Source organism: Pteropus alecto, unplaced genomic scaffold, assembly GCF_000325575.1.
Source record: "Pteropus alecto unplaced genomic scaffold, ASM32557v1 scaffold143, whole genome shotgun sequence".
Taxonomy (NCBI): Eukaryota; Metazoa; Chordata; class Mammalia; order Chiroptera; family Pteropodidae; genus Pteropus; species Pteropus alecto.
This window is the reverse complement of record NW_006434828.1, coordinates 4364985-4387791: the sequence shown is the minus strand read 5'-3', so window position 1 is coordinate 4387791 and position 22807 is coordinate 4364985. Positions and strand designations below refer to the sequence as shown.

The window sequence follows — 22807 nt, the reverse complement described above, 5'->3', positions numbered from 1 at the left end:
GTGAGCACGGCAGCTTCAGGTGCTCGACACAGGCAGCCCCAGCTCACACACCTGAGGCTGCCCCGCGCCGAGCACCTGAGGCTGCCGTGCTGATGAGCGGGGCTGGCTGGGGCAGGAGGAGGAGCATAAACAGGCCCGTCCTCACCAAGGTGGTGATGAGCAGTACGAGAAAGGAACATGCGGGAGCGGAAGAGCCAATGGTCTTGGGCAGCTGAGACAAGCTGTCCATGTCCCTTGAGGGCTGGGAAGTGGGGCTGAGGCAGTTGACAGCCAGAAAGTGACGTGGCCAGGAGAGGAGCAGGGACGGGTGGCGGCTGATGCCTGCAAGCCCTTGTCCAGGGAGCAGAGAAGCAGAAAAGGCTGGTGTTTTAATAAACCTTCGCAGTCTATGGCCATGCCACCCTGAACGAGCCCGATCCCGTCCGATCCCAGAAGCTAAGCAGGGTCAGGCCTGGTTACTACTTGGCCCGACCTAGGAGACCACCTAGAAAGATCAGGTGCTGTAGGTGTAAAAAATTAAATAAGGGATTGTCAGATGGCAAGATCCTTGCCATCTGTGATGTCAACCAAGGGTTACCTCGCCTAAGAAAATAAAATAAAAATCTTTGCAAATGCCTATAGTGCCGCTGGGGGACGTGCCATGAACACTGGCTGCCCCAGCAAGGGGCACCCCCCCTACCTGTGCTGAGGCTGCACACCGGCTGGCCACGGCATGAAGCATCAGCTCAGTGCTGGCTCAGGGGGGCCGCGACGACCTACTGATGCAGGCGTCTCACGCATTTGTCACACAAGGAGGGGACACTTGGCCCACAGGACTGGAAGATCCCCGAGATAAACCGCAAGGCGGAGCACCTACTTCAGACCAGCCCGGGGGACGAGCGAGTGTCTTACGTTGTTCTCCAGGCCCTCGAGGACCTCGATGCCGTTGTGGCTGAGGTACAGCTCCCGCAGGTTGACCAGGCCCTGCAGCCCCTCGATCTTGGTCAGCCGGTTGCTCTGCAGGAGGAAGAGCCGACAGCCGTCAGGACTGCGTGAAGGGTGCAAAATAGAGCAGCTTTTAGGAAGCGGGGCTTCTTAAAGAGTCCTGACAGCAGGGCACTGCATTTCAAACGTGCCAGGACGTGACTCACGCAGAGAGAGGCATGAAAATTCCGAGTCTGCTGCACTGGGCTAAAACTCACGCTGAGAGTTAGAGGTTTGTATCTGAACTCTTTCTAGATGGACTTAGCTCTGCCTCGATTAACTTAGTATTTTAAAAACATCATAATTACGGAATATTTTAAAATAAATTCTCATTTCTTTCAGCACATACTATAACTCAAAGCATGAGGCCCCCCGCTACCCAGGCCCTGTCCAGAGCACCCCACCACATCCCGCCGCCAGGGTCTGATTCCACACCTGGCTTCCGACAAAAAAGGTCACGCGAGCCCAGGCGTGTTCAGGGCTGACCAATGAGCAAGGACTCGTGTCCACCACTGCGTCGAACGCCTTAGGGGCACCTGGGACGAGCTCAACCTTCTAAAGCTCTTTTGCCTAAAAACCACCTGGGACTCATTAGGAAAAGGAGTGTGACCCGTACTGAGAGAAAGCTTAGCTTGACGTGGGCACATGCGTGGATGTCTGTGGCCACATGTGGAACCCAACGTTCAGATCGCTCGGTGCGGTGGCGTGCTGGTCAGGGACACTGAGCTAAACCCTGGGGCTGTGTGGCAGCTCTGGCCCGGGCCGGGAGGCGGCCATGCGAAGGTGGCGCGGTACCTGCATGCTCAGGACCGTCAGGTTCGAAAGGGCGTCCAGGTTCTGAAGTTTAGTGATCTTGTTTTTCCCCAAAAATAAACTCTCGAGACTGGTTAATGTGTCGATATTTTCAATTGCCTGTTGAAAGGACAGAGCAGCAGTCAGCACTGTGTGGCCAGCCAGCTCCCCAGGGGAAGGGAAGGTCCCGGGCCAGGAGACAACGCTCTCTGAAGTTTAGCCGTGGAATGTCACGTGGGTGACTTTTCCACTCTGGAAGTTTTCCAGTGGCGTCTGACTTGAAAGTACAGTGTGGAAAAGAGAGAGAAGGTGGCGGGTCCGAGGCCTCGTCTCCAGGGCTCGGCCCAGTCGCCCGAGTTCTGGGGACACGGCGAGACCTGTGGACCAGATTCTCACGTCCCTCCCAGTTCTAAGTTCTGAGATGACCCATCACTATGTTAGTCTACACAGGATTCGTGACAACGCATTCCCAAAAGCCTGGGTCTCGAGGAGAGATGCCTGCTCGGGACCGTGGCGCCCTGCACGCCTGCCCGTGCTGCGGTCCTGAGCCCCTCTGTGGCATGTGTGAACCGCAGGGCGTTTCATGAACGGTTACTGACTAGATCTCCATTCCCCCCGAGTTCACCGCTGTCAGAACAAGTTAACTACCACCTTTCAGCGGACACTACGTAAGCAGGATAGGCATGTGCTCACACAGGGGGGACCCTAGGAAGTGCATGGGGTGCATCTCATCTGCCCATCCCAGCAGTACTCGGCTGGCAGGGGGTCTACGAAGATGAAGACTCAGAAGGAGGGCATCCTGAACTGCTACTGCCCGTGTTAGTGCGTGACGAGCCACCTTTCCCCCGCGACAGTGTGCAGAGAGACACTTGGTAAATGCTGACAGCTGGCTGCGCTTGTTTTAAATGTGCTCTCTGCTACCTGCGGTCACGTCACCGCTAACAACTGGCATGAGATGCTCGTCAGAGTCACCCTCCCTGGGTGCAGCCTGCCCAGCTCCAAGGGCGAAGCTGGACTGGCTGCAGTGCATGGTAGCCTGCCAAAGGCAGACGGAGAAGCGCTTCCAGCACGGGGTGGGGAGGGAGTGTTGGCCGCCACTGGCCATGGGAAGCGCGGGCATGGCACTGTGGTCTCACTGGGCGGCTGGTGGACAGCGAGTGGTCTTCCGGCTGCTGGCTGGCCCATGTCCTCACCCCCAGCCTGCTGGGCCTCCCCCTTCTCTGCTGGCGGCTACACCCTGATGTCAGCCCTCTGTGACCCCCTCCCGAGGTCCCCTCCACGGGCCCTTCCCTGTGGCTGACTCAGCTGGGGACACCTTCCCCAAGTCTAGTTTCTACTCTGCTGCTACTCTCAGTAAGCGGCAGGGTGAAATGCTGCCCCCAGGCTTCCTGCGGCCCCTTGTGCAGAGGTCAGGCCATGGCGAGGCATAGACTGCTCGGACACGCTCACCTCAGGTGGGCTCGCCAGAAACGGTTAGCACGTGTGGAAGCGAGGCGTTTGGGGCTGTCGCTCACCGTGGGCAGAGCAGACCTGGGTGCTCTGCTGAGTTCAGGTCATGACGTGGGTGGGGAGAGTGAAGTCTGCGTGCAGAGGGAAGGCCGGGTCACCGGTCCAGGCACACGTTCTCACTGATGCTGACCCCTGGCCCCACTGGCGTCCAGGGGGCACTGCTGCCCGCCTGAGGCTGCACCGCACCTGCCCGCACGCACCTACCCGGATGCGGTTGGACCCCAGCTCCAGCATCTGCAGTTGGTGTAAGTTGCTTATGTTCTCAATTTTATTGATTTTATTGTTGACCAAGAAGAGTTTTTTTAGTCGTGTCAACTTGTCAACCCCTTCGATGTTTCTCAGTAGATTAAAAGAAATATCTAGGACCCTGGAACAAACAAAACATTTATTTTTTAACGAGCACAGGTGGCACAGAACTCAGAATATAACTAATTTCTAGGTGGCACCCCACCCGGAGGACCACTCATCACCCTGGCAGTAGGACCTTGCGGCTACCCAGGGACAGCTGGGGGGCAGCCTAAAGGGCCCCCCCACGCTGGGGGGCACGGAGAGCGCCTCTGAGTGGACCAGCCAGGAGCCTTTCAACTTGCAGGTTGAGACTGTGGGCAAGCCTATGCCACCTATGGAGCCAGGTGTGTCACAGGACCCTATGGCCAAATCGCCCCTCAAGGGCCGAGAGCCAGGGCGCAAGGTCGGGTCTAGGGAGACTGGACTCACTCGAGCTCTGTCAGCGCATCCAGGTTCTCGATCTTCTTAATCTGGTTGTCGTAGAGGTCCAGCTCTCGGAGGCTGTGCAGCTCCTCCAGGTTCTCGATGCACTTGATCAGGTTTTGACGGAGGCAGAGAGTCTGCGGGACAGAAAAGGGTGGTTGACGTGAGCAACCGGCAGGGAGGCCACGAGCAAGCACCAGCTGCTACGGGACGGGGAAAGCCACGGGGGCGAGGGGTATGCAGTTTTCGCCCGTTGTTTTTCTAGAGCGGGGTGACTTTGCAGAGGATGGCAGATGCCACGGGGGCGCAGACCTGCTCGGTGAGCGGGGCCTCGCTCAGGGTTTGGGGTGTGCGCAGATTCCTGGCAGAGTGAACCCCCTAGTGGGCTCTTTTGAAAACGAATTTAACTCAGCGGCCAAGGGCTGTCCGGCGCAATGTGTGCTTGACGCAGGTGGGCTCGGGGCTGCCCGACCTCGCTCTGTGCCCTGCTCAGATTCAGGGCGCTCCGGGCGCTTCCGGGTGAGGCCCGATCCCCAGTGGTAGATTTACGACACTTGCGGGGGGTGGGGGGCGCGTCGGACGGTGAAGCGGAGTCCCTCTCACCTTCACTTTCTTCAGAACCTCGAACCCTTCAATTTTCCCGATGCGGTAGTGATTGAGGTCGACGTCCTGAAACGAGGGAAACCAGCTCAGCTGCAGGGGGCCTGCAGGCCTGCTCCCCAGGACGGGAGCTAAAGGAGGCCGGCTAGGTGGGGGAGAGCAGGTGAGCCGGTGTCACAGGACTTCTGTGGCATGCAGGTGGCAGTGGCATGGAGGCCAGCTTCACGGTGCTCTTGGTTTAGCTCTGACTTATTGTAGTTTTAGGTCAAACTTGTACAAACCAGCGCTGTGCAAAAGCTCTCTCTCAGCACCTAGCTCCCCTGAGCACGAACATAAGCTCGGAGATGCACCCGGCCGTGTCGGCGCCGGGCACCCCAGGGTTGGTTGCTGCCCGCCCGCAGCTGCTTTCAGACCGGCGGTCAGGACCCCGCCATCTACAACGTGACCTTTGACCCAAGTAACTTATGAGTCAAAGGCGTTTCATTTGCCACAATGGTTGACAGAAACGGAACTGCAATCACAAGCATCGAAAGACAGGTAAGAACGCAGGAATCTGACTCAACCAAGGAGTTTAGACCTCTTCCTGGCAGGCACTCACTAACGTGCCACCCTCACAAAACGGGACCTGACGGTCAGGGCGGCCTGTCGGCACGGCCTGAGCGGGGCTGAGCAGGCAGCATTACCTCTGCATCTCTGTCCAGGCTAATGGTGTCCATGTCCACAGGCAGCTCTTGTCCTTCTGGAAAAATGAGAGAGAGAGAAAAAAAGAGCCCATTCAGAGCCCCCGCTGCCAGGAGGTGGCAGCCCTGGCCTCGGTCAAGAGCTGGCATGCAGGCCAGCTGGCTCGGAGCCGACTCGAATGCAGAGGACAAACCAGCAGGTAACACACGGAGGATCTGGGTGACATGGGAGGGTCAATAGCCCGGTCTGACAGTGGTCACCTCTCAAGCATCCTGAGTTTCCTGAGTTCAGCCACCGGCATAGGTCTCTGAACTTCCACCTGTGCTGCTGGACATCCCGAGAGAGGGCAGGTGGCCTGAAGCCGCCTGCAGGAAGGGGCGGGGAGGCCACCACCACCTTCTGGTGATGCCGAGCTGCGGTGGAGGCGGCACGCCCTCCCAGTTTGTGGCAATAAATCAGGCCATCTGACTACAGACCATGCTGGGTACATCAGATGTCCCGAGATGTACCTGTTATCACTTTGGAAAGCAGCCCAGCATCCAAAAATGCTCCTCTCTGCAAGGAGCAAGACCAGACGATGCACAGCACAGCACACAGGACAGAGCACCGCGAGGACTCAGACAGGTCTCGGCAGCGGCCAGGGGCTGACTCCATCTGAGGGCCCGCTAGCTGGGGAGCCGGCCTTGCTCTGGCCCGTCCCACTTGAGCAGGGCGGCAAGAGCCACCCTGGCCGCGGAGGGCCCAGCCTCGAGCCAGCGGCCCCCTTTCTGCATCTCATCTGGATCTGTTTATGCACACGGGTCTACAAGGACTCGGCATGTTAAGAGGGACAGTAATTCTCGATTTCGCCAGCTGTCTTAGGGTTCCTCCTCTCAGTCTGCTTGGATTAGGACCTGCGTTGGATCACATACTGTGGCTGGACGGCGTTTCTCTGAAGTCCCTCTTTGCTCTTGCAATTTTTTGTTGAAGGAGCCGGACCACCTGTCTCCTGGCTGGAGCAGGGGCTGTGGTCTCTCCTCTACATCATGTACGCTGGTTGTCACCGTTTTGCCAGGCTCCTGCAGCTGCCTCTTCCCTACGGCATGGCTGTGTGTGCTCCAGTGGCAAAGCCAGCCGGCAGCCCGCCCTCCCGAGGACTAGTTGCCTGTGTGCTGGTCAGCCTGGCTCCCGGACTGAGGCCTCGGAGGGCGCACTGGACACATGACCAACTTAATAAGGAAGCACTGGCCCCACTCTAGCTGAATTCACTTCAGTCTTTTACTATGCCTTTTCCAGAATGATCAACAGTGGCTAATTAAAAAAATGTCATTTACTACAATTTATCCATAATCTCGTAGGCTATCAACGGACCTAACAAAAAAGCTGAACAAAATCAAGAGAACTTTCCAAATTATCTATCTTCTCCCCCAAAGACCATACAAAGCCAACATCGTGAACTCAGGAAGTTGCAACAAAAGAGGCACTTCATGAAGGCAGGGTGCCCGCGCCACTTCGTGCCCAAACCAAGACATTACGAGAGTAAAAGCGGGTATCATGCTCATCCGGGCCAGACGGTGGGAACGGGGACTGCCCCGGGCTCCTAGGACACGTGGTCGTGTGGCTCAAGGGGTTTGTCTGTGATGCGTCCAGCACGGACGGGCTCCCTAGAAAGTCGGCTTGCCCTCTGAACCAAAGTCACCAGCGTAGAACACCTTTCCAAACGCATTCTGATTGATCACACTTTTCTCATGTGAAAAGGTAACAGCTGACAAGTTTGAATTTGTTTTATTTACACTGAAGACTTACATAAGCAGTGGTAGGAGCAAGTCTCGGTTTCTCTACGGACTCACAAGGATGCACAGCCCGAGGGGAGTCCTAGCTGGTGGTCTGGGGGGAAGAACGCTGGGTGTAGACCAGCCAGGTCCAGCGCAGCTGTTCTGCTGTGTGGCCGTGCTCCCCTGTGCTCACCAGCCAGGAGTCCACGACAGGACCCTGTGACACTCCAGTCCTCCGCAAGCACCAGGAGTTCAGATGTGAGGATGGGGCGCACCCCCGCCCCGGCTGGCTTTCCGGGACGGAGGCGGACAGTGGCGAAGGCTCCCATCCGCCACTCCCCGCACTCATGGCATCCGTGCCTCCTGCAGAACGACGACCGAGTCACGCACTCGGCTGGGGCTTTCGTGCTGACCGCCTTTGACTTAAAACCAGCGTGCCAGAGCGACCGATCACCTTCGCTGGCACAGAGAGCACACTGTCATCTTAAAAATCTGTACATGGTGCATAAATTCGGAAAACGTAGAAGGTACGAGACCCAACTTGCTGTCAGAGACCCTCAGCAACAATTTGATGTGTTTTCTCTCTTAAGCAGGTAAAACCACATATTAATCTTCTTTAAATAAGATTTTAACAGGCGTGCTGTTCAGAAATTTGTTTTCGCCTAACTGTATCTCAGACGTCTTTGTTCGTATGGTTTCTCTGCTCGTTCTTTTCAACGTAAACTGACTCTAAGCAAACAAACGAACAAAAAGCCTTAGATCATGGTTGGGAAGTGTGAAAAATTGCCATTACAGGCCGAGAACTTACTTTTCTCATTTCTACATCCATTTGTTGTTGTCGTGCACTAAGGCAACAAGAGGCTACTGGGACATTCTCTACATACAAGGATGTTCCTAACGTCTGGGCCGTTGAGAAGACCGTCCTCAGGCCCGTGAAATGGTGGAGAAGGGCTCAGAAATGACTTTTCAACATGCAGGAGGGGCCGTTCCGAAGCGGTGGGAGGTCAGAGCAGTCAGCCATAATGTTCACTTCGAATCTCGCTTTCTGCACATACGCTCAAGAAAACAATGTTCCGGTTCTGTTCTGGGTGACACACTAGTACCAATGTTATTTTTAGCAGTGTTTGCCTTCGGTGGAGTTAGAGAAAACCACGTCCTGCCTGCAAGCGTCCTGAGTGAGCCGGCTCACTGAGGCGCCCTGGGTGGGCACCGCGCCCGAGGGGGCACACGCAGCAGCAGCGGAAGACAGTGGACAAGTAACCCCAGGAGCACGGCGGTTCTCCCCAGGACTGACGCATGCGTGCAACCCCGCCCTCAGCCACCCGCTTTAGTGAGTTCGAGGTTCTTAACTGGGCCTGGTACCTTCTGGGTCCTCTGCGCCCCGCTCCTCTCCGTCCTTCAGGCTGTGCTCGCTGAGGGCGGCCACGATACCGCTGCCCTGCTTCCTCCCTCCTTCATCGCCCGATTCCTCAGATTCGACTCGCCTGTCAACTGAACCCACACACATCAATGAGAATTTCCATCACCTCCGTGGGACTCCTGAAGAACATACAACAGCCTGACGTCCAGTTGTAAGTCACAAAGACGTCACGTAAAACCATCTGCTGAATTCAGTTCAATGAGCCCTGCAGTGTCTTCCACGCCCCATGCCCCACGCCCCGTCCGCGGGGTGCGGCGGCCAGAGAACTGGGCGGGGGAGGGGGTAGGGCAGAGCGGGCAGGCGCGCAGGTGTGAAGGTGAGCTCCGCACCGCTGCTGCGTTCCAGAGCCCGTGAACGGTGGCCGGGTACCCTGAGAGCCCGGGGTGCTGTGATTCAACACGCTAAAGCTAACACACAGTGCAGCCTGGACATCCATCCGCGCAGAGGGGCCGTTGTGACCCTTCTGCCACATACCTTCATCCATGCTCCACTATCCACTTGGCCAAGAAAACCAGCCCAGTTCACAGGCCCACATTCTGAAAGAAATCAAGACTAACTCGAATCAGACTGTGGGTGCGGGAGGTGCTAATAAAAAAGGAGACGTCAGCCAACAGTGCTCGATGCCCCACGTGAGGACTCGGATGCCAAACGTCAGGACAGTGATGCCAGGTCAGAGCTCTGAAAGGCTGCTACGTAAACAGCGTCTGAATTAATAGGGAATGATTAAATGTGGCAGACTTGTGAAAGTTCCCTGGCGAGTTGTCAGATAAATTTCTTCTCCTTTTCCATGACCTCTTGGAAGCCGGTGTGGAAGCCCCCGGCACTAACATCGGATGCCTGACTACAGCCTATCCACAAGGGCGGGGGGCTCGATGAGGGGAAGGGCGTTCTACCTCATCCTGTGTCTCCCGCTGGGCCTAGTAAGGAAGCACCCAGGAAAAGACTGCTGGACAAAACACGCCCTTAGGAAATCCACCTCCCAAACCCCCAAATCCGTTTCTTCCTTCCTGCCCCTGGCAACCGCCCTGGCTTGGCTATGTGTCACCGGGGCCTGGGCTCCTGCTGGGCCTCCTGACTGGCTTCTGCAGCTTGTCCGGCCCTGTCTACTTCTCCATCGCCAGAGAATCTGATCAGATTCTAAAATCCAAATCTGATTTTTGACTCCAAATATATCTAAAATGCCAGCAGCTTTTCCCGAGTTTGCATCTTGCCCCTCGAGTCACAACTTTGGCAAGTTACTTCTTTTTCTAAGCCTCGGTCTCCAAATCTACAGAAGGGAGCTCGTATAGTATCTTAGAAAAGGCACAAAAGCAGTTAGCTTTTAATAAATAAAAGCAGTGGACATCAGTTGTTGGTATCCTCCGCCTTTCAAAAGCTCACTTTATGCCACTTCGTTTTTAGGAAAGACCTATGTTAATACCTGTTTTCACTAATGAAAGAAATCTGAGGAGGGTTTTTGCTTTTCTGAAAAAATACGAAAAGAGGAAATGGTGTCATTTTGTTCTGCAGTGAGCCCTAATAGAGGCAGCGCGCACCCCAAGCAGAGAGAGTGGCTCCGCTAAGCTCCTTCCCCAGGGACCACACCCAGCATCTCAGCATCCAGTTGCCATGGCTTTGAACTGTATCTGTGAACATCTGTGCTTTATCTCCATTTTGTGCATCCATTAGCAAAATGTGCCCTAAGGTAATTGCTTCTTTGCTTTATGCCATCTTAGGTTTGAAAGGTTTCAAAGAAACACTCTACTTTCAGATAGCAGAGGAAACTTGCATTGCCGGGTACAGACACTCTGTGGTCAAGGATAAGAGAGAGTTCTCCTGGGCCATGGCCTAGTGCGGCCCATCCCAGGACGGCAGGGGCTTAGCTAGCATGAAACCTGGGACTCTATCCTGAGGGCCCCAGAGGGTCTGGGGCATGTGACAGAGGATCATCATGTAAGGTGACTGGGTACTATGGGCTGGCCCAAGGTATTGGCAGTCGGAATGGAAGAGGTTTGAAAATTTGGAGGTTTTAAGGATGTAGAAGCTTTAGAGCTTATTCATCGATTGGATAGGTGGGGCGGGAGAGAAATGCCTGGGTCTTCTATCTGCCATTTACCAAGACATGGAAATGGCTGTGGGGCGGGGGGGAGGGTGAGGAGGAGAAAAAAGGGAATAGGAGGAGGCACTCCCTTGCTTAAAAACACCTAAGAGTCTCAAAGTCCAAGACCCTTCAAGTGTTTCCCCGTCTATGACCTTCTCTTGGCAGCTGCACTGGTACTCTCCAACTTCATCCAGAATGACTCACCCTTGGCCAAACTCTCCTCCAAAGAGGCCACGTTCTTCACACCCCTTTGCCTTTGACTATGTGTTTTCTTTCGCCTGAAATGATCTTTGATCTTTCTCCAACCTGTCTCCAACCTGGCTGAACCTTTAAGGTTCAACTTGTTGCTGGCTTTGGTTGTGGAGCCATCACTCCTAAACATGTCAGCTCTTTACCACCTCCGCCCTCCGCTCGCTTCCTTCTCACCTGGTATTTACATATGAGACAGTGGCTGCTCTCCAGGACCTCTGTATCCCCCATGAAACCAACGGAGCTAAAAGCACATGAGCATTCAGATGTAACTGACTCTACAACTGTCTGTAAGTGTGAGTGTGGATATAATAATATGCATATAATTTTTTTCAACTAAATGAAAGAGTTTAATCTAGTCTTTTAACTGTGATAACTTTGCAAAAAAGGCACCCGCTGCTCTACCACAATCTCTCTGCTCCTTGTCACCCCTTCCTCACAACCCATTCGCTTCCGAGAAAACCCATCTCTACTGCCACAGCACTAATGACCCAACTCGGGCAGGTCCCACGGCGCCCTGCGTCTGCTTCATCCTTAGTCGCACAGTGACCGAGGTTCAGTGCGAGGCTCTAAGCAGCTGGTGGACGCCGGGACCGCGGGACCACGCGCCGTCAGTCCTCACCCACTCGCCCCGCTGCTCTCTCCTCCGCCCTGGGTCGGGCGCCTCCCGGGCCGCCCGCGCCTTCCGCGCCGCTGCAGCCTCCGCCCGGGGGGCTCGCGAGCTCGGGGGGCTGCCTCCGCCCCCGCCCCTCCGAGCCTGGTGGCAGCTGTCAGAGGCTGCGCGGCGGAGTCCGGGCCGCGGCCGGAGGCAGGGCGTCCCGTTTCTTTCGGGAAAGGCCGATGCAGGCTGCCGTCCCCCGCCCGCTAAGCCATTCGGTCCGCGCCCCGCGAGGCCGCTCACCCTCCATCATCTCCTGCGACTGTTGCTGGCCCGCGCCGCGCTCCGCCGCCATGTTGGCTGCTGTTCCCTTTTCCGGAATCTGTCGCCTCAGGCCCCTCAGCCAATCAGGACTCCAAGCTCAGGGCTTACCCAGCCAATGGAATCCCAATGTAGGGGCCTGAGCCTCTGACGCGCCTGCGCGCCCCAGCGCCTCATGGGAGTTGTAGTCCACCCGCGAGGCTGCACGCGTCCTCAGTCCCCGCACCGCCCACTCCGCCTTCCCGGGGCAGGTAATTTAAAAGCGCCCTGGAGGCGTCTGGAGGCGAGGAGCTGTTAGGAGGACAGTGGCAGTCGGGGCTGCATGCACAGAGCAGTGGCTGCAGGGAAGCGGAGAGGAGACTCTGGGAGACGCTCTGGGCTCGTCGCGGGTCTCCGCGTGGGGCTGAGCAGTGCGGGCCTCTGGGCCTCAGTGGCTGCGTCTGTGCAATAGGCCGGCTCTGTCCTGGCGCCGCCGCGCGGATTTAGCCCGTGTGAACGGGCTGCTTCCAGTTAACGTTCAGCGCAGGGCGGGCTCGGCGGGGACGCCTGCGCTCGTGCTGGGGCCGGGGGCCGGCTCCGCCCGTAGGTGCCGGGAGAGCGGGTTGGGGCCCGGGACGCGCCAGCCCACTGCAGGCGCCGCAGCCTCCGTTGGCCCTCGGCCCCGCGGGCGTGCGGTCTCATGAGGGAGCCATCCTTGCGACCGCCACATTTAGGGCGAGGCTGCCGAAAGGCGAGCTCCGCGCTGCTCACCCTTCTCGAACCCAAGGCGGGAGGGAACGGCGTCTGCGGAACCCGGCTGGCGGAGACGCTGTTGGCTCTCTTTTGGCTCCTCGGAGGCGCCGTAGAAGACTTCTAGTGCGTCCTTAGCAACCGTTAGCGCGGGCTTCTCCGCTCGAGCTCAATAAGTCCCGCCCACATGCTCCAGTGGTTGGCCTGAGGGGCCTGCCAATCGGCGTGAGTTGCTTTGCGATTGGCCGGTGGGGCTGGAGGCGAAGATCGGCTTCCTTACAAGTGGGTGAAGCAAGTCTGGCCTCCGACTCTTGCCGGCCCCAGGTGAGGTACTTGCGCTCGAGAGAGAGCCGGCCCGGGCTCCACGGGATCCCGCCGCCCGGGCCCGGCTCGGCCCTCAGACGAGCGAGTGCGAGCCCTGTGCTCCGCCGCTGCTCGCCCCCCTCGGTGAGGCTCCGGTCCGGGTGGCGGCTCGCCGTCTGCGGCCGTTTGTCCCGCGCCGCGCCCTGGGGCCCTGGGCCGGACCTCCCTGGTCCTCAGTGTCTCCGCCTTAGCCCCATCCCGCCCGGCGCGCGGTCTTCAGCTGGAGTTAACTGTGCTCTTTCTTCATTGTTCTGGCTTGTCCTCCCGGAAGGTGAGCTCCGGAACGGAGGCTGTCTGCTCTGAGCTGCGGACCGTGCCTGGCTGCATAGATGAGCTTTTCAGTAAATGTTTGTGGGATGAATGCGTGAGCCGCGGTGTGCAGTGCCCGGCTTCTCGGCATCTCCGCTAGGATGCCCCATGCGTCCCCGGGCTTTATCCTTCATCTTATCTTCACCAGTTTTTCTTCTCCAGAGAATGGCAGTGGCCTGAGCTGAAAACTTGGGATGTGGTCTTGATGCCTTTCATTCCCTTACCTTCCACGTGTCTTCACCCAGTGACTTGGCTGCAGTTCTTCGTCGAGTCTTCTCTAATGGGTTCCCCTCGCCATCTTTCTGCCATTGCTTTAATTTAAGACATCATAATTCCTTGCCTGGAAGGATGTAGCTTTGGGGCCCCCCGACCCCCCAGCGACCTGCTTGGGCAGGCATAGGGGCTCTGGGAGTTAGGCCCAGCTCCTCCAGACCCATCTCCACCTGCTTGCCTGTGTATTAACCTCCTCCCCAAGGGCGCTGTGGGCATCTTTGCCCTGTGGTGGTTCTGCCTGGATGCTTCTTCACAGTGCCAGACTCAGCTCCGCCGGCTCTCCTCCAGGAAGCCCTTGCTCACACCCTCCATTCCAGCAGCCATCATCTGGGTATTGTTTAGGGTGCCTGATGCAGGAAACAGACGCAGTCTCAGAATGGCTCTGGTGGTGAATGAAGCAGTCGGCCCCCAAACCTGAAGTGCAGAGGAAGGCAGGTTTTCGGGCGGATTCATCCGGTGGCTGAGAAGGACGTTCTTGCCGCTTCTGCTCTGCTGTCCGTGGTGCTGGCTTCACGCTGAGGCTGGTTCTACTTCCGCTTTACAGCGTGTGGGAGCAGTTTGCCTCCCAGCTTGCATTCTCGTGGCAGAAGGATGGTTGCTTCCAGAAGTTCACCCATAAGAGGAAGGAGCACTTTCCCAGGAGCTCCCTGCAAACCTCTCCTTGCTTCTGTTGGGTCTGAGGTGGGCGTCACGCGCACCCTAGGGAATCAAAACTGGCAACGGGAATAGGAATACTCTTGAGGCATCGTGAGATCCTCTCTGGGTTGTTTCCCATGGTAAAGCCCCCTCCACTCCATCAACACCTCCCCCCCAAACTGCTGTTGCTTTAAAAAACATTCTAAAAACCTAGGCCTGGACTTGCAGGCATTTCTGGTTAGTGTTTGACTCAAAATTAAACCCGTGAAAAAGGAAGTGATCTAAGGTCCGGTGAAGCCAGGCTCTGTGCTCTCAGGGGCCAGCCTGTGGCCATGGCGTTGGAGGCTCTGTGGGGCTCTGGTGCTGGCGGTGTGGTGTGCTGGGTGTGCAGTGCAGCACTGGGTGGCCCGCGGGTAGTGTGAAGCTCTGATCCCATCTGTGCTTTGTAGGTTGGTTGTAGAAGTCGAAAACAATGATCATGTCATTGTTGTTTATTGTAGGAATAATTAATGCACTTAAATGCTTAGGAAATGTAGACCTGTGACATTAAAATGTTGCTGTCTGAAGGAAAGCAACACATTCTAATGGTTTATTTAATGTCTTTCTAGCTTCCTGCTCATCCAGCTGTTGCTTTTCAGGATCGCCTGCTGGATAAAACATCTCTTGGTTCGTCAGTATATACTAGTTGATTCATACAAAAGGATAAACACAGTGTTAGTCATGAATCATGATAGTAATGTGAACTCATTTAAACCTACCACCCAGATTTGGAACCGGGGGACCCTGTGCTATTGTGTCCTCACCATTCCAGCCTGCTGGACCCGCAGAGGAAAGCTCCCGCCTGAAGTTTGGGTTTGCCACGTGTGTGTGTGTGTCCCTAAGTGATATATTTAGACTGGGGGCATATTATAAAAGGTAATCTTACTATCAATAGTTTTTTTGTAACTTGAGTTTTTTCACTTATAGGTCTAAGATTTATCCTTGTGTGTGTAGCATTTGTTTTCATTCTGTAATTTATAAGACGAATGTACAGAATTTAAAATCTATTTTCTTGCTGATGAATGTTTAGGTTTTTTCTTTTATCTTTTTTGTTGTCGTGAACCACGCTGCCCTGAACATTCGTGTGTGTGACTTGCTGCCCATGTGTAAGAATTTCTATAGAACATAAATCTCACAGTGGGATATACTGTCCCAGGAGGCAAACGTTTGACTTAAATTGTTTTCTAAAGAAATTAATTTGTTAGGGTTCACACTGAGCCACATCTTATCAACATTTGGTATTGTTTGAATTCTTAATTTTTGCTCATTTAGCAGGTATGAAGTTGTGATTACGATAACAAAGTTAAGCCTCTTGTGACAGGTTTTTTCGCCACTAGGGTCTCCTCTCCTGTGAAATTCTTACTCCTATCTCTTGTCCATTTTCCTATTGGGCCGTGTCTTTTAAAATTAGAAAAAAAAAAATACTGACCTTTTAATCTATCCTGGATATTAATTTTCTGTTACATATGTGGCAAATATCTTCTCCCAAATTGTGGCTTATTTCATTTTTTTAATGTTTTTTTTTGATGTGGGAACATTCTCAACTTTAATGTTAAATTTGTCAGTCTTAGTTAATAGCTAGAGCTTTTTGTGTCTTGTTTAAGAAAACTTACTCAACCCAAAGACTTATAGAAAGTCTGTCTAATTTTCTTCTAAAAGTTTAGTGTTTTGGCTTTGACAAAGTACATCTTTGGCCGTGGGTGTTTGTTTTTCTGAATGATGTTTCCATACCTCTGTGTCATTGTTCCCCATCGGGGCCGTGAGTTGCCCCAGCATTTTCATAGATTCGAGCAGCCCGTGTTTCTTCGATGGTAACTTACGCCCCCTTGGTCATGTGTCCGGTGCTGACAGGTGCGAGGCCCTTGGTTGGGCTCCATGTTGTTCCTTTGCTCTATTTGGTTATTCCTGTCAGTCACACCGACACAATGACTATGGCTTCGTATTGAGTTTTCACATCCAGTGGCTTGAGTGTCCCCACCAGGGTCCTGCTCTGTGGGTGTATTTCTTTGTCATTGAAGATCGTTCAAGCTTATCTCTTCGATGGTTCTCCCTCTCCATTCTCTCTCCAGCCAGATGTTAGGTTATCTCAGCCTTTATCTCTTAGCTTCGCTCTCACATTTTTACGTTCTTGTTTCTCTGTTGTATTCTGGGCTCTTTATTCAACTATATCTTCCAAGTCACAAATTTTCTTTTTGGCTGTAGCTGCATGCCTGTTTTACCCATCCATCAACATTAAAACTTAACTTATTGGGATATAATTTATAGACGTTCAAACTTGCCCATAAGTACTCAGCTCAGTGAGTTCTGAGACGCGGGTACAGCCGTGCAGGCACAAACACAATCAGGTTAGACGATCTCTTCATCCCCCGAAGAGTTTCCTCTGTCCCCTTTCTCGGCCCAGCCCCGTCCCTGCCCACCCCCGGCCCTAGACAGCCACCGCTCTGCTCTCTGTTCCTGTGACCTAGGTTCGTCTTTTCTGGGGTTTTATGTTACCGGCACCTACAGGGTGTGTCTATTGTGTCTGCCGCCTCATACAGCCTGACCGCTCTGCGACCCATGCACGGCGCTGTCTGCGTCACTAGCTCATCCACCTTTCCTGCCCAGCACAGCTCCCTCGTGTGGCTGTACCTCCCTTCGCTTACCTCTCCCGGCGACGGCCGTGTGCATCGTTTGCAGTGTGGGCTGTTGCGAGCGAAGCTGTTGTCCACGGGAGGCCGTGCGCCGTGCGCTTTCCCTTCTCTTGGGCAGGTGCCTGGGAGTGCGGTCACTGTGTCCTTGGGCGGGCGGCCGCTGCTTTTCAAAGTGGGCCCATGTACGCGTGTGTTCCCAGCAGGGATCTGTGATGTGCAGCTGCTCCACACCGTCCCCCACACTTTGCGTTGCCATTCTGTTTGATCTTAGCTGTCTTAGTGGTTGTGTGGTGACGGCTCATGGCGGGTTTCATTTGTGCGTCCCTAATGACTAATGGCGGTGATCGTTATCTCATGTGTTTCTATGCGATTTGTGTCCTTCTTTGTTCAAAACCTTTACCTTCTACCCCCTTCTTCAAAGACTGGGTGGTTGCTGTTCTTGAGTATTTCGGGTTTTCTAAGTATATGACTGTGTCTTCTGTGAATGGAGACACCGTTACGCCCTCCTGACAGCACGTGTGCCTCTTATTTTCCTGGCCTGTGTGCACTGGCTGAGACTTCCAGGGCAGTGCTGGCCAGAGGAGGCCAGAAGGTGGCCTCCGTGCCTGCCCTCACTAGGTGTGCTGCTGGCTGCAGCTTCTTCACACCTGCCCCTCACACCCGGGGCAGTTTTCCTGCTTCCCAGTTGTTGAGTTTTTTTTCTTAGGAAGGGGGGTGAGTTTTGTCAGATGCTTTTTCTGCATCAGTTGATAATGATAATGGGAGTTTTCCTCTTTAATCTGTCCATATGGTGCCTTGGGTGGACATGGCACCCCGGCCCTTGGACCCCTCGCTGCGTCAAGGCCAGCTGGCCTGGGGCTCCACGCCCTTGTTCTGTGCTGTAATTATGGAACATGTCTCATTGGAGGAAACTTGGCAATGGTCGCGTGGGACTTTCCTGTAGTTTTTCTTCTATCTGCATGCAAATCTACAAGTATCTAAAAACAAAAAGTGAAAAACAAAGCCCCGGTGCGGACCCGTCTGCAGACTCGCAGCCTCGGCCTCCCGCTGCGATGTCGGCGGGCGCTCCACGCACCATTCCAGGCGCCTCGTGGTGTTGGTGAGGCGCGTCTTGAGCTGAGGGCGTTTTCGGTGCACGTGGCCTGCAGCCCAGTCTCCTCACGGCCCTCACCCACTCCTCTGCCTGCTTCCCCCATCTCTTCCGGTGCTCGTTTCTGATAGAGCACCTGTCAGCACGACCTGGGTTCGACTGTCTCCAGGCCGCATGTGTCCTGGGGCCGAGCTCCATGCAGCCTCGGGGGGAATGGTTGGTTCGAGTACCTCTGTGTTCTCCGCTGTGGGCGTTGATCAGCGTCTCCTTGCTTTCCAGTTGACGATTGTCCCGTGGCCTGCCGTCTCTTGATGGAGGACAGAGGCTCGCCGGCCTTTGAAGAGGAGCAGTGGTGCCTGTGTGGGGACCTGTCCTCGCCAGCGCCCACCGAGGGCCCTGCTGTGCAGACCAGCAAGTCCTTGTCCTCGGCCCACAGACACCTGAACAGAAGGAATGGCCTTTCGAAACTCTGCCAGAGCAGGATGGCACTCTCCGGTGAAGACCTCCTTCTGGTTGTCGTGGGCGTCAGCTGTGACGACACAATGTGAAATCGCACATCTGTTCGGTTGGGTGCTGGGTGCTGGCTAGTGGGCAGTGCTGCAGGCCCTCCTGCCGTGTGCGCGCTGCGTGATTCTTAGGCAGGAAACTCCTTTTCAGCCGGCAGTTGGAATTCACCTCCAAATTTCAGGGTCAAAATAGAGCGAAGTGTTATTTCTCACTTCAGAGCTTGTGGGGACACTGTCCTGGCCTGGGCTGCATTACAAATGACACACGGTTTGGCTAAGTGGTTCAGCCAGTGTGTATTGACCGCACTGCAGGCTCACGCGGTCCTCCGACGTGGGCAGACTAGATGGGGTGAGGGCAGCCAACTTCACAGCGTGGGGGTGGTGCTCTGGGGGCTGGGGGCATCTGCTGCCCACCCGCTCACCCATTGCTCCAAGTCAGCCAGTGCCCCCAGAGTCCGGACACGCTGTACCCAGACACAATGAGAAAGACAGCGTCACTCGGGCCCTGAAGGGCTTGTCGCCTGGGGGTGCTTGAGGAGACAGCAGCGGCACGCTTGGAGCTGGCCAGGCCTGGAGCACAGGGGTCTGTTAGGACAGTGGGGAGGACTGGAGCGGGAGGAGCGGGGCTGTAGGGGAGGGGCGGTGGCTCTGGTCTCGAGGTGACGAGCAGTGGTGACAGTGGTGGCAGGGGCTTGGCACCCAGCTGGCCTGCAGGGAGTGTGGAGGGCTGGGAGTCCAGAGGGTGGCCAGGGGCAAGCTGGAGAGGGCCGGAGAGCTGCAGGGCCCGGCGGCCCGTGAGGCAGGCAGGCAGCCCCTCAGAAGCCTGGCCTTCAGCCGGCCTGCGGACGGGTCACTGTCGGGAGCAGAAGCAGAGCTGGCATCGCAGTGCAAGTCCTAAGGTGCCAGGTGGTTGAGGTGACCTTGGGACTGGCTGCCTATGGAGAGGAGAATCGGGGCAGGGGCCACTGAGAAAGTCGGGGACTCCTCAGTGAAGGACCCAGAGGAGACAGGAAGATGACTTAGGTTTGTAGGGTGTTTGAGCCGCCAGAAGGATGGAGCGGACAAGAAAGTGGATGGTGGGCGGCCGGGCCACTGGAGGGTGAGTGTGGGGCCCACGGCACGCACCCCTGATGGAGCCTCTTTAAAGCCGCCACCGCCTGGGGGTGGAGCGGAGGCTCTGAGGCTGAGCAGGTGCAGTGGGGGGGCGGCAGGGAGCCGGAGGGACAGGGCGCTCTGCCAGGGCAGGCCCAGCAAGGCTGAGGGTGGCGTAGGGGAGGCCTCTGGGGAGCCGCTGGAGGTATTGGCGAGAGTGGTTTTCCTGGAGAAGAGGAGTGACCTCGGGGGCAAGTGAAGGAGGGGAGTGGAGATGGCAGGCAGCACTTGGATTTGTGACTTTCCAGGAAGGAGTGTCAGGGCTGTAGCTGGGCTGTGGGCTTTGGTGTGGTGGGCGTGAGCATGCCCCTTGGTTGGGTGGGCGGGAAGGAACCTCAGAGTGTTATTTACACAGAAGTGGCGGGTTCTGCGTGTCTGTGGAGCCCCTGGGGTGACCAGGCGGGCTCCGGACGTTCAGGCACAGTGTGAATCACCTCTCAGGAGACCTTCCTCCCCGACTCTGGCAGCAGCTGGGTGAGGGCCGCGTGCTTCGTGCGCTTCACAGGCGAGCTCCTGGCAGCCCTGCGAGGTCTGGAGCTCCCTTTCCTTTTCTTTCCAGAAGCCAGATGGAGCTCTTACTGCCTGTCATCATTGGCTGCCCAAAATATTTGCACAAGCAAACTGCACTGCCCGGCCACGCCTGAGCAGGCAGACCCGGCCGGGTCCCTGGGCAGCACGTCCTGCTGCTCCCTGCTCCGTGGCCTGTCCTCAGGGTGTTCCCCGCCCCTGCTCCCGGCCCCCGCGGGCAACCCGAACAAGGCCATCTTCACTGTGGATGCCAAGACCTCGGAGGTATGTGCTCAGCTGAGTGATGAAGCCGTGGGTTTGGGGTCTGTGCCTTCGACCTGTAACCTCAAACAGGAATTTGTGCATTTTAAGTGCAATTAGAAAAACATCTAGTTTTACCTATATACTAACAAAAGAGATGAATTCGGAAACCTAAGTATGAATCAGTCAAAACAAATCGAATCCTGTCATCGAGATGAAGATTCGGGGCGAGGTTGCAGCCCGTTGTTTACTCGCGCTTGCTCTAGCGTTGGTTCCACTGAAGTCAGAATGCACGCTCCATATTTGAATTAAATGGGTTAGCGTGACGCGCATCTGTGTGCAAAGAACCGAAACTCGAGACGGGCAGGAAGCGTCGAGTAAATCCCAACTCTGCCTCCAAGTCTCGAGGACATGGCACACCCACCTTGGCAGGTGAGGGATGCGTGATGCCCTGACCCTCAGTCAGTTCTTATTTCCATACAGTGGAGACGCAGGAGGTCTCGAGGGCCGCACTGCTGTGACCTGCCCACAGGTGGCTGGGGAGAGGCTGGGTCTCTGGGCCTCCCTGGCTAGTGCCCGTGCCACCTTCTCCATTTCTGGGAGTCAGGGATGCTGCTGGTGATGCCAGCTCCTCCCCCTGCAACCCTCAGATCCTGGTTGCCAATGACAACGCTTGCCAGCTCCTGGGGTACAGCAGCCACGACCTGATTGGCCAGAAGCTCACGCAGTTCTTCCTGAAGCCGGACTCTGATGTCGTGGAGGCCCTCAGCGAGGAGCACTTGGAGGCCGACGGCCACGCTGCTGTCGTGTTCGGCACGGTGGTGAGTATGGGCCCGGGCCGGTGGCCAGCCCCGAGTGTGCTCCTGGGAGCCCGCTGAAGACGCGGCTGGTATGGTCAGCGTGGGTGCTGCCCTCCGCTCCGCGTAAGGCTGGGGAACAGCTGGGGGCGTCACCAGAACAGAGGCTGCGTGAGCTGGCCTTGCACGCTCCCCGCTCGAGGGAGGATCCTGGTAGCATTTGCAAACCTGCAGGGTGCCACAGCAGGTTCCCAAAAGACAAATGTGATTTACTGTCCTCACATCTAAATCCCACCTTGTGTTTGGTGGCGCTGGGCGGCTCGGGAGACCGGAAGAGTTCCCGGAGCTCTGATCCTCCTGCCGTGTGACGTGTTCAGCCCAGACGCTGACAGGCTGAGCTGCATGTTAGATGCTGAGCCCTGAGCTTCAGGAAGAAGTTAAATGGAACCCACTTCGTGCATCTGAGAAAGTCCCTGTCCAGGGGCCTGACTGCCGAGAGGGATTAAGAGTCACGTGTGTCATGTCTGTTTCTTTAAGAAACCAAAGAGACTGCTGATGATAAAACCTCTTAGAACATTCACTCAGATCGTAAAGCTCGGTGTCAGAAGCCTGGTCTGCACCTTGGTTAAATTCTATAACGTCAGGCAGGCGAGCAGCACCTGGCGGTGCCGCGGTGGGGGTGGGTGCGAGCCTGTCCCTGCCCACAGGTGGACGTGGTGAGCCGCGGCGCGGAGAAGATCCCAGTGTCCGTGTGGCTGAAGAGGGTGGAGCAAGAGCACCGCCTGTGCTGCGTGGTCGTGCTGGAGCCCGTGGAGAGGGTCTCGGCCTGGGTGGCTTTCCAGAGCGATGTGAGTTTGCATCCCGCTTCTCCCTGACCGCGCGCCTCCTCCGCCAGCGCGTGACAGAGTCTGTCCCCGCCGAGCGCCTTCGGGCAGAAAGAGAGTGCGAAGGTTCCGGGGGGTCAGCCCGCATCTGCTGAGCCCCTTAGTGTCCGTGTGCGTGCGAAGGGACCCAGCCTGCCCGTGTCCGTGCCTCACCCGTGAAATCGGGACTAATCGTAATCACTCAGGACTGCTTTACCGCCTCAGTGACATAACGAATGTGAAACCCGGGGGCGGCGGCTGGCAGACCGGCCGCGCTCACACGCGCGCCGTGGATGCGGTGGCCGCGCTCACACGTGCGCCGTGGATGCAGCGGCCGCACCTCTCGCTGACGCGCCGCCCGTGGGTGCTGGGCTTGCGCGGAACGCCTCCGGAAGCGATGCTTTTGGTCCGCCTGCGGGAGGAGGGCGTGGCGATGCGGTGGACGTTCGCGTGCCCCTCTTGCCCCCGACACCCGGCATGGGGGTGGTGTTGACGGTCTTGCTTGCAGCTCTGGGATGGTACTGAAGTGCGGTGGCCTTCGAAGCCGAAGTGCAAGGAACTTGTATCACGGTGCTTACCGCTGGGTTTTCCTCCAAGGGAGCCATAACGTCATGCGACAGTCTCTTTGCTCATCTGCACGGCTACGAGTCTGGGGAGGACGTGGTCGGGCAGCGCATCACAGACCTGATCCCGTCTGTGCAGCTCCCTCCGCCTGGAGAGCAAGTCCCCGTGGTAGGAGCCCCGAGCGCCTGCACCATCCGCCCCCAGGGCCTGCCCTGGTGGGCGCCCTGCCTGCCCTGGGGAGACTGAGGGAGGAGGGCAGAGGTGCGGGTAGCTGGGTGCCCTGGGGACCCCGGTGATGAGCGTGGCACACATTTCAAGCTTAAGCAGCGAAGACTCCACGCGGGAGCTGCGTGCGCGCTCAGTGGCATTCTTCTTTCATCCTGTTTCGATTCAGAGGTCTGTCGGAAGAG

General features: G+C 56.4%; 2 protein-coding genes across 7 annotated transcripts in view; one reads left to right on the top strand and one right to left on the bottom strand.

The window, feature by feature from the left end:
• PPP1R7 (protein phosphatase 1 regulatory subunit 7) overlaps nt 1-11814 on the bottom strand; it is a 16696-nt gene extending 4882 nt beyond the window's left edge. For 2 of the 6 annotated variants that reach the window (XM_015587864.2, XM_025045402.1), the window contains exons 1-8: nt 11661-11814; nt 8361-8501; nt 5259-5314; nt 4579-4644; nt 3982-4112; nt 3469-3631; nt 1759-1875; nt 892-996 (exon numbers count right to left, since the gene is read on the bottom strand). In XM_015587864.2, coding sequence (XP_015443350.1) covers nt 892-996; nt 1759-1875; nt 3469-3631; nt 3982-4112; nt 4579-4644; nt 5259-5314; nt 8361-8501; nt 11661-11712 — 831 coding nt within the window. In that variant the 5' untranslated portion in view covers nt 11713-11814. The remainder of the gene's footprint in view (nt 1-891; nt 997-1758; nt 1876-3468; nt 3632-3981; nt 4113-4578; nt 4645-5258; nt 5315-8360; nt 8502-11660) is intronic. The other 4 variants (XM_006909911.3, XM_025045403.1, XM_025045405.1 and 1 more) reach the window with 3 other exon arrangements.
• PASK (PAS domain containing serine/threonine kinase) overlaps nt 11738-22807 on the top strand; it is a 33382-nt gene continuing 22312 nt past the window's right edge. Inside the window, exons 1-6 of the mRNA XM_015587833.2 lie at nt 11738-11929; nt 18027-18242; nt 19965-20197; nt 20824-20994; nt 21678-21818; nt 22431-22612. Coding sequence (XP_015443319.1) covers nt 11854-11929; nt 18027-18242; nt 19965-20197; nt 20824-20994; nt 21678-21818; nt 22431-22612 — 1019 coding nt within the window. The 5' untranslated portion in view covers nt 11738-11853. The remainder of the gene's footprint in view (nt 11930-18026; nt 18243-19964; nt 20198-20823; nt 20995-21677; nt 21819-22430; nt 22613-22807) is intronic.